Raw genomic sequence first — 10,798 nt, 5'->3', positions numbered from 1 at the left:
TGCCCTACAATCTCATCTTAATCGAAGTATCTCTATCGTAAAGCAATAAAAGAATGTTTTTAAGCCACGTTTGAAATCTATAAATCTTACTAGAACCTTGGTGGTGCGAAAAATCCTATCATGCTACAGCCTATACGCATACAATTTTCTCAATAAAATTCGTATTTGGAACTTATGAACACATCATTCTTTTCTTCTTTGTAATCGAAGTATCGAACAATATCGTTTCAAGTCTGAACTTTGTATGTGAGTTGTGAGAGAATTCTGACTATGGTGGTGTGTGTACAAATTCGAGTGACGACGACTGTTGGACCGACGAGCCCAACAATGTGCGGGCCAGTTCAAACTTGTCTCACATCACAAGGCCCGAGAGCTAACAAGGCCCAGCCCATCAACACCTAGCCGAAACGAGGACAAGAGGCGAGGGAAAACCTAGCTCCGTTGTCTCACGCGCAGACTACTGCGCAAGCGCCGCCCCGCCCTCCCCTCCTCTCCCGTCGCGCGCTCTACTCACCGGCCGCCACGCACGCCGGCGCCGTCCGCTCCGTCCCCACCCCTGCGCCGGCAGCCGCCGTCTCCCTCCCCGTCCCAGGTAACGTCGCACCAGTCATCCCCCACTTCCACCTCCCTTTCGCCTGCTTCGCTAGCCGCCCGCGAGGTACCCAAAGGGGTAGTAGCTCTTGTTGCCCGGTCCGTTGCCGTGGTTCCCTGGATTTAGTCTGGGTAAAAGGATGGTGCCGGGTTGGATGTGTCCGTGCATCGCAACGAGCGTTAGGATTTTTCCTGAACTGCCGTGGGTGTAATTTCATCTCATCTGCTGCTGATTGGTTTTCCGATGTATGGAGGTGAATGGATTGCGTCTGTAACTGACGATTGGATGGTTACGGATTTAGTCTAGTGGTTTCCTTCTTAGCTGCAGCAGATATTTGCTTCAGTACCTGCTTTGGTATCTAAAGACATGGAGTTTTTCTGACGCTTAATTAAACCTTTAGTTTGTGACGCTTAATTAAGCCCGCAGTTTGAGAACTTCAAGTTCATGTTTATTTTTTGGGCATGTGTGTGTTTGAGTTTTCTTATGTAGATTAGTGGCATCATCTCCATTAGATTTCCTTTTCCTTTGTGTTGTGCAGCAATGGTTGAACTTGCTGGAGATGAGCATGTTACTTTTTTAGTTAGTTTATTTCTTACCTTATCTAATCTGATACCTGAAGAATTTATATTGGGCTGCAAATTCTACACAAATGTTTGCTTCCCACAAGAACACGATAGGCGGGTGGACTGAATCTCATTAGTTATTTAGTCTCTTTTTATGTCTCACATTACACCTTTCACCCACAATGTTCGTCCACTTTTAGCTGTATTTCAAGTTTGTGGATCGTGTTCCTTATGAATTAGGCATTCATGCTGTACTTTTGTCATGTTTCGTCATGAGAAGCACCCAGCATTAGTCTCACTCAGTAGTACAAAGTAAGGTTGGGGCTTTGTGGAATCTGAATTCCACCAATCCCTTTATTATTGTTTTTTTATAACTTTCAGTCTAGTTTTGCCATGTGGTTTTGCTGATTAATATTATCTTCTTTTCTTTGGTATACAGTAAAAATGGTGGGACTTTCAAGTGAAGAAGCCCTGGCTCATGATGAAGTCGTCATGGATGATGTTGATTCTGATGTGGAAGAATCGGACTCGGAAGATGATTCAGGGGAAGAAGCCCAGGCTACCCCTTCAGACAAAGCTATATACAACAAGGAGGCTATTCTTGAGAAACTTGAAGACATAGCCTGGCCCAAGAATGTCGACTGGAGGCACAAGCTCACCATTGAGCATGATCAGGGGGAGAAAGTTGATGTGAATGATGATCTTGCCCGTGAACTTGCGTTTTACACCCAAGCTTTGGATGGCACAAGGCAGGCCTTTGAGAAGCTGCAGTCGATGAAGGTTCGGTTCCTCAGGCCAACAGATTACTATGCTGAGATGGTCAAGACTGATGTGCACATGCACAAGATCAAGGGGAGGTTGTTGTCAGAGAAGAGGAGGATTGAGGAGGCTGAGGAGAGGAAGAAGGCTAGAGAGGCCAAGAAGATAGCAAAGGAGGTGCAGGCAGAGAAGAACAAGCAGCGGGCTAAGGAGAAGAAGGAGCAGATTGAGTCAGTCAAGAAGTGGAGGAAGCAGAGGCAACAGGGGGGATTCGCCAAGGGAAATGATGACGTGCCAGATCTTAACTTTGAGGGAGAAGAAGGATTTAAACAATCAAAAAAAAAGAGGCCTGGTGTTTCTCCTGGTGATAGGTCTGGTGGTCTTGCTAAGAGAGGTAAAGAAGGGAAGAACAGGAGGTCAAGAGATGCCAAGTTTGGGCATGGTGGTCGTAAAGGGCTAAAGAAGCAAAACACTGCTGATACCACGAATGATTTCAGAAGCTTTAACAAGGGGGGTGAGTCTCAAAACAAGAAGAGAAAGAGATCTTGATCCAATAACTTAAGAATTTTTGCTCAGTTCTTTTTGCCGTTATTACTATTCTTGTTGCAACTTTGCTATGGTGTGTTGTTACCAGAAGCAAAAAAACTAGCTGAAAGATTAGTCTAGGGAAGCAGTCCAAACACAAGACTTAATGTTTAACTTTATCTGGTGATGGTCTTCCTTTATTGTGGAACGCAGATGAATCTTATCAATGCTGCAATTATCTTAAATAGTGTACAAGTTGCTGCTGTTGTTCCAGTTGCTTATTCCTTTTGTTCTGCACTTTTTTGGTACTATGCCTGTGCAACTAGAGTTAAAGGAGTGAAAATTGTCCTTATCAGCGAGTCAAATCTCCCTTTCTCAATTTTGAGGATATACAGTTTCCTCATTGCACCAATTGCGATGCAGCATAAGAGTGCTTTCTCCCTGCATTTGATTGTTATGGAATTTAAAAATGTTCATCCTGATTCCTGATTGTTATGGTCTTATGGATCCCCACATGCAGCTCAGATATATCATAGCAATATTGAGGTTGTGCATGTGGAATTACTTGTGCATTAGTTTTTTTTTGGAGAGCAATTACTTTTGCACTAGTTACGGCATACTCTGTACAGTTTTGATGAGCTATACTGTTTGCCATAAAAGCACATGCCTATATTTCGCAAATTGCTCCTTTTCTGGTGATAATTGCCCAGTACAGTGTCACACTGTTGTGAACCAGATGCTGCAATACATGATTGTTACTCCTATAGAATCACTTGTGATACTAAAATCCTCTCCAACCCACCCAAAGATTAGCTGCATTTATGAGCTCTTTCTTAGATTGCCTTCTGACCTTGTTCTACAAGTGAAAATACTAATGTTCTGCTCCTTTCAGCAGTGCTTTTAGATCTTACTGTCTAACCAGGGATCATAGTTGTGTGGTTCTGCAGAAATTTCTGTAAAGAAAAGATCTTGTGTGCTTAGATAGTACCAGATCTAAGCCATAGAAAAGATTGCTGTTTTTTTAATGCGTTTGTGAATTGACCATGCTTGTTCTGTGCTACCTATTAGTGTACCAGATCGAGAAATATGTGGAGTGTAGGCAAGTCATAGATTAGTCACTAAAAACAATGGTATTTAGTTGATGTGTAGATAAGATTTTCAAAATTTGTAGTTGAATGATTGTCAGGATTCGATAAGAGACAACAAGAATGCCTTCAGGCATGATCCTGCATCCTGTACAGATCTGGCTTGTCTGGCTGAACACTCTGAAATAGTGAAACGCAACTTGATCTGTATAACTTTTCTGAAACGTAGCTGTCAACTGCAACCAAGCAGATGGCGGTAGCTCTCTGTTCCTCGTCTTCATTCTCTCCATGATCCCAATAGTGCCTGATCCAACACAATGTCCTTAAAAATCTAGTATGCATGGAATCGCATTGCCATCTAGTATGTCCAGCATTCCAGTCAGTGTAGATAGGACATCAGTTCATATGCACCGCTGAGCTGATAAGACATGTTTGTTATATGTCATGAATTATGTTTATGTTTCTGTGAGGCTGACATGCGAAAATCATTTTTGCTTATTCGCTCCATATTTCTACATCAGCTTTTTGTTCTTGTTTCCTGGAGGTGGAATCGAAACTGTATCGTCTTGTGTGGACAGAAATTGCCTCTTTGTTTGTAGCAATGTGGTGCAATGATTGTTCATGGTTAAGAGGAATTGACGGAGTGAAAGCAACCTATTCCCCATGCTCTGGGAATATGTAGTGGCTGATATGTGTATTGGCTTTGATTTTGTTGATCTGTTCTGACCCTGCAAGAACTTCTTTCATGTTCGACCACACCTTTCCCAGTTGCTTACCCTACCAGACTTAAAACACCAACACATCTTGGATCTTGTTACTTATCCACCAGCAAGTTGCTGACTAAAAGTGCAAGGCCCAGAGGAAGATCAAGAACTGTCGAAAGATCTCCTTCAACAGAACCTTAGCCACACCAGAATCAAAAAATGATACGCAACTCATTCCTGTTGTGCACATTCACAAAGCATGCAGGACTGGTCCTCCACATGCATGCCTTGATCGTATCATCTATCTCCTGTCAACAACTTATCGTTAGCTTGCAAGTTGCAACCAAAGGAAAACAAAATTGATAAATTCTAGGATGTTCCACAGTCGAAGAATATAAACTAGAGTACTAGACAAATGAATTTAGGATTGAACTTCCCTCATAAAAAAATAAAAAATAAAACAAGGATTGAGCTGAAGAAACGGTTGACAAATTATGTATCCTCTCGGGCATATAGCTTGAATTGGACAATAACTGGCAATTTAATAATAAATAACTAACATATGTAGGAGTGGCACTAAGATTTGTATGGATGGTTATGAGTGGCACGTCGAGACAGAGGGCGAGCACATGCGGCGCCTTGCAACCATTGCCAGCTGCCTGCTGATGGAAACGCCACCTCCCCGCCTGAGCAGCCGTCACTTTCTCTTTTAAGTTTCCCGTCCAGAAACGACCAAGGACAATGTGGCACCTTTCATGACCCCGTAGGCTGTAGCACACATATGTATATATGCAAATCCCCTAATTCGCAAATTGTTGGGCGCCATTGATGATCTTGCACTATTTTTTTTTTATCCAATGGCTTGAACAACCGAAGTTTGCTTTATGCATTGCATTATTAAACAGCAACAGTTACTTATTAGAATCCCGTAATTAATAAGGTACACTTACAAGGAAAATTTTCTAAAGGGAATGCAAAGTTACACAAGAAGTGGGCCGGCACGGCACAGGGAATAAGGACGCGATGTTAACGATTTTACACTTACCATTTGGCAGCAGAGTCACACCAGCAGCAAGCCCTCATTTTGCCTTCCGTTGCGATGTATCTCTTGCTTGGTACCTCACTCTCAACACATTCCTGTCCAAGCAGCCAAGCCCCATGAGCATGAGCATCCTCAACCAACCATCCAATTGCAAGCCCCAAAACCTTGAACACCTCTACTACTTTGGACAGCGACACATCACAGAGAACACGACTTCATTGGATTTGTCCATATATAACTGCATATCGATCTATTTTATTTTAAAAAAAAACACCAGATACTTAATTTCTTTTCTATATCGCTGTCCATTATTATTGTATATGTATATGATCCATGCATATATATAGTCAAAAGGTTGATAACATTTTTTGTAACACTAACATAGTAACATTGCCCCTAAATCGCGTGCCGTCATCTCAAATCACTTAAAAAAAGCGTGCGGTCATGCATCAGTTTTGCCTTTTTGATCTTGATGAGCGCGTGGGTTAGTTGTTGAGCCATCTTCTTAGGCGTTGAGATTGAGAAGCACCTCCCATGTGCCTTGTTCCACGATGAATGCAATGTTTCACCTGAACCCAATTGACGTCTATCCACTTCAATTCCATCATTTTACATGTCATCTTGCATTGTATAAACGGCGTACACAAACATTTAATTAATTCTCAGTATTTTAATTGGTAGTTCAAACACCTACACGTGCAGATACAGCCGCATCGGCAACATTCTGTTCCATTAGATTCGACGATATATTCACACTGTATATAGATACATATACCAATGCAGCATGATATATTCATGCTACAGTTGACATATCATTAATGTAGAACATGTATGCAAGGGCTAATGCTGCATGACATCGAAGCATGGGTCTACAGATATATGGATCCCATTTTTTGTTTTCGTTTAAACGTTTTTAATAACTCTTTGAAACGTACGGGAAACCCCTTCAAAGTTTGTGTACTGTGGAATTATCCTGATTCTTGACTATGTTGATGATGTATTACCTCAATGGTATTAATGCCATTACAAGAGGCTATATAGTTCATATCCTGTATAATTCCTGCAAATTAAAAAGGAGGAATCTCCTTGGTGCGGTGGCCAAGTTGTGGGTGAATGACTCAAGACTCAAATTAATCTTGGCACACGCATTTTAAAGATAAAATGACTGTATATACTTATGGGTTAATGCAGAATTATTTCTCCATTATCTTAGAAAGTATCTTGCAGAGACCACACTATTATCTGGAGCTTTTTTCATCCTGTTAAGAGTTGCAATTAATGAAACTCTACATTTTAGTTGTGAGCTAGCATATATAGAAATTTACTGTCAATGTACCCAAGTGAATTTATTTTCCACTAAAAATGTTAACTCTTCTAAAAGATTGCACCCAATCTACACAATGATGTTACAATGCACGTACTTAACATCGACCACACAACAACACATACCAGTCATGACAACGAAAAAGGTGGAATATAATTCTCAAAGAAGAGAAAAAAAAGTAGGTAAAAAAACCAAGGAATGGTACAAGTACGGAGATGTTACATCATGGCAAGTTGGCCATAGTACTGCCAGCCACAGCTGGTCTCCTGAGAACATGCCATTGGCATGTAGACCAGGAAGAGCAGCAAAAAAGAACATCCACCAATTAAACAGATCGATCACAACGCCTAGATTGATCAGCAGTTCAGTGCCAATGAATCAATGGATCGAAGCTAATATATAATCTCACAGTCATCCCTGCATGGCAGAGCCAGCTCAGCAGCAGGGTGCAGTACAGCAACATGCGTTCTGCAATGGCAATGCCTCTGCTACCAGATCTTGCTGATCCTGCCGCCGGCGCACTTCTTCTTGGCGCCGCCGCCGCTGCGGAAGGCGTCGAGGATCTGCTCGAGGCGGTCGGCGGAGCAGGGCAGCACGATGGGGCGGCCGCCGGGCGCGCCGAACTCCTCCTCGGCCATGTTGAGGAGCTCCCGGAAGGTTTCGCTGCCGAGGTAGGCGATGGGGATGAAGAAGCGGCGCCCGTCCCGGGTGTAGGCGGCGAAGTGGCCCCGCGGGCACGGCGCCGCGCTCGGCGAGGTGACCTTGCCGCCGCCGAGCTTCTTGGAGACGATCTCCGTCAGCTTGAGCGAGCCCATCATGATCGGGATGCTGCAGAGACGTGCTCGTGTTGGTGGGTAGCTAGCTTGCGTGTGCACATATATGTTGGTAGCTGCACTTGTATTAGCCGAGACTTGTTGGAGACTATGCTTGTGTTTGTGGCTGGTGAGGTGGGTGTGTGAGGAGGGGGTATAAATAGGTGTGTTTGGGGGGCGGTTCTATTCTGTGGCAATCAGGACAGTACGTGTGGGGTTTTGCTTGTGCATGTGGGGCATGGTTGGTTGCTGCATTTGCATAGAGAGGATTGGGATTGACGAATAATGGGTGTGTGTTTTACTTGTTAATTATTAATTATATAAGAGACAAAGCATATTTTGCTAGGCCAGTGGTCCTGAATCCTGCTGATGATGTTAACCTTGCATGGAGAATGGTTGTACTTCCACCGTTCCTAGCTAGAATGAAAATGCATCATGCCAAGGACTCGCTCTGTTCTCAAATATATGATGAGTTTGCTGCTGTCAAATTTTATAAATTTGAGCACCATACACAAAAGTAACAGGGGTTTAGCACTCGAAGAACGTGTTAGTACGTAGATTTATCAAGACTAGTCCTTCCGAATGGTTTATTTTCAATTCATTTCAAATTGCTTAGAAAAAACAATTTATTGAAGACATGTATTGGAGATCGTCTATTTGTTCGAAACCTTGAGCAAACAGAAGTGGTAGTGCCGTTATAATCAACCACAGTTGTGTTTGGGAACATACAATGGACGAGTTGAAATAGTAACTCCACAAATATTACAGGCTGATGAGAAAATATTCTTCTCTCGCCGCACTGATTTCGTAGCAAAAGGAAGTACAAGACGAGGACGAGGGCACGTTAAAGTGCTCACACCACAACGTGTACGTAATGTGTATACGATGAGAAATGCTTCTTAAATACTCCCTCCGTTCCAAATAAAGAAACGCCAAAGCATCACACTGTAACACTTGTGCACAAATTTGCGAAGAATTGACAGTGTAGTGAGTGATCTCTATATGCATACAAGGATAGTTGACCATTATCTTGGAAAGATCTATTGGCCACGGCGACGAGGTAGCTGCCAAGATCCAATGGTTCGTTAGAAAGCAGCTGGTTCAAAACACGAACAAAATGTTAGAGCTGTCATGAGACATGACCTTTTTTTTTTTGCTTCACTAGATCTTTGCGACAACAAACAACTTATTATAAGCTGCACAGGCAGATTCTGGCTCAATGCATGCAGTCCATACAAATATAATATTACAGAAATATTTTTAAAACTTTTATTGTTCGAACCGAAAATATTATATCTATGTTTGTCGTACTTGTTTCAATATCTTTTCCTCTTTTTTCATTGGTCACAATATTCATGGGTAGCTACATACCATGACATCTTTTCCTCTTAGCAGGCGCATATGAGAATGTATGTGAAGGCGGCATAATGCATAGGAAGCATATTATTATATACCAATGCATAAGACCTGAAGTTATTAGACTATAATACATGTAAAAATGTATACGAAATTTGCTTCAGTGCATTATTAAGTGCCAGAAATAAAAACTACAGACTTCAGAAAAGCTTTTCGACTGCATTCTGATCGGTTGATAAAATTATTGTATGGTTATCTAAAAAACCGTTATGTAGTCTTTTCTATGATACGTTAAATTTGAGTCTTGACACTGCATGCATCTGCACGGATTTTCGTGCATCTGAGATATTTTCCGCCCGTTATCCATATGGGATAAGTTATCTCTGAAAAAACAACGCAAATGTGTGTGATGACATAGGTGGTCAGTGTGTCAGCACAGAGAAGAAGAGGCAGGCAGCGCGCGGCCATGCATGATTGAAACTGGACAGAGGCTGCCCGTGTGCTTCGCTTGCAAAATCTAGAGTATCTTGGACCACATTTTTATCCATATCTATGCATACAGTTTATGCATGACTAATCAGTATTTACCAAAAGGAGTATTTGCCAATAGTCGAGTTTGGTCACTAACACCTCAAATAAGTATTTGCAACTGATAATTCTTAAGAGCCATAGTTTGTAATTTAATTAATCTGGCCATAATCTTCTGTACATGGCCATTTGGAATTTCGGTAACCGCCTTGTCAAAATTGACAATCACCTGTAAACTGGGCATGGCCGGGTCAAGTTAGCACACATCTCCAACACCCATGCATCTGGGGTTAATGTGGCAAAGAAAGGGCATTCTCATAGGGGTACCTGGTTTTCCGGCACTTATGGGTTAGACAAGCTAGAGACAATAGTGTCCTTGTGTCTTTGTTTTTGGATTATCCAACCACCAACAAGTGGAGGTCCTTGCACGTACCCAAGTATATATAGGACCATACATCTGTGTGTACGTACATCAGCACGCTCGCTTGTTTTCTTATTGTAATAATGGTATATGGAGGTTTCCTTTTATTGGAAAGTCGTTTCATCAGTTGCATTAGAGGTTACTCCAAGTTTTTCACCTTTTTTGAACCAACAAAGCCCCCTGATGCCGCTTTTAAATTTGAAAGACTAACAACCTTTTCAAACTAGCTTATTAGCAAATCTTTTGAAATTAAAGACACGCACGGTTATTAATCCCAAAGAAGAGATTTTTTTTTTGTACATAATGGATATCCCGAAGAAGAAATAAATAGAATCAAATATTAGAAGTAGCAAGGTGCACCATGCAATTAAGCAAGGACTAGTGCCAGCCTCATGCATCATCCAGTGGACAGCGATGCATGACAGCGAGAGGGCAATGGTACAAACCTAAATCTGTGCATGCATGGAGCAGTACCAGGAACTGTACGTACGAAAAAAGGCAGGGCCGCTAGCCAGGTCCGGGTCCGCCCGGACGGCGACCGGCGGCAACCACAGGCCACACAGGTACACAGATATATCCACCAGCAGGAGAATCATATCCTCACTTATTTTGGCACACATTATTAGCTAGGCAGGTTTAATCAACTTTAGTGATACCAACCGCTCCAGATTTATAGATGTTTTGATGTTTTTTTGTAATAGCATCAAAGTGGACTATAATTAATTTGAAATGGAGGGACGAGGGAAAGAAAAGGCTACGTTCCTGGTGTGACAAGAAAACTACAAAAGCACGTTTGCAATGCAATGCACACTGTAAAATTGTAAAAAAAAACCCTTGTACATATATATTCACACGCACAGATCGATGGGCTAGCTGCAATACATTCATCATGCCAAAATATAATGTTTGGAGAGTAAGCAACAGTAAACGCCGGCAGAGGTAGGTCATGGGTGCACCGTGCATGGCGTACGTCCCCTGTGGGTTCAGAGGGAGGGACCTGCATGCAAGCAATGCAAATGCCTCTCCTGGATCACATGCAGGCCGGATCCGAGGCCTTGGCTGCAGATGGCCGGTCTCTGCTGTAGGG

The 10,798-nt window shown here is 42.4% G+C and overlaps 2 protein-coding genes across 2 annotated transcripts; one reads left to right on the top strand and one right to left on the bottom strand.

The window, feature by feature from the left end:
- Window positions 1-433: 433 nt before the first annotated feature.
- On the top strand, window positions 434-2,684 carry LOC117843358 (probable rRNA-processing protein EBP2 homolog). The gene is made up of 2 exons (XM_034723936.2): window positions 434-592; window positions 1,595-2,684. Exon 2 carries the CDS (start codon window positions 1,600-1,602, stop codon window positions 2,461-2,463), a length of 864 nt encoding a protein of 287 aa, XP_034579827.1. The 5' UTR covers window positions 434-592; window positions 1,595-1,599; the 3' UTR covers window positions 2,464-2,684.
- A 4,041-nt stretch (window positions 2,685-6,725) lies between these two features.
- LOC117843142 (auxin-induced protein 15A) lies at window positions 6,726-7,548 on the bottom strand. The gene has a single exon (XM_034723703.2). The coding sequence runs from the start codon at window positions 7,410-7,412 to the stop codon at window positions 7,083-7,085; it is 330 nt and encodes a 109-aa protein (XP_034579594.1). The 5' UTR covers window positions 7,413-7,548; the 3' UTR covers window positions 6,726-7,082.
- Window positions 7,549-10,798: the final 3,250 nt, after the last annotated feature.

Source organism: Setaria viridis, chromosome 2 (assembly GCF_005286985.2).
Source record: "Setaria viridis chromosome 2, Setaria_viridis_v4.0, whole genome shotgun sequence".
Taxonomy (NCBI): domain Eukaryota; kingdom Viridiplantae; phylum Streptophyta; class Magnoliopsida; order Poales; family Poaceae; genus Setaria; species Setaria viridis.
Note: the sequence above shows the minus strand (reverse complement) of the source record. Positions and strands in the feature narration are given on the sequence as shown.

Excerpts from the sequence above, each read along its gene's own strand:
- LOC117843358 (XM_034723936.2), top strand. The coding sequence starts at position 1,600 with ATGGTGGGACTTTCAAGTGAAGAAGCCCTGGCTCATGATGAAGTCGTC.
- LOC117843142 (XM_034723703.2), bottom strand. The coding sequence starts at position 7,412 with ATGATGGGCTCGCTCAAGCTGACGGAGATCGTCTCCAAGAAGCTCGGC.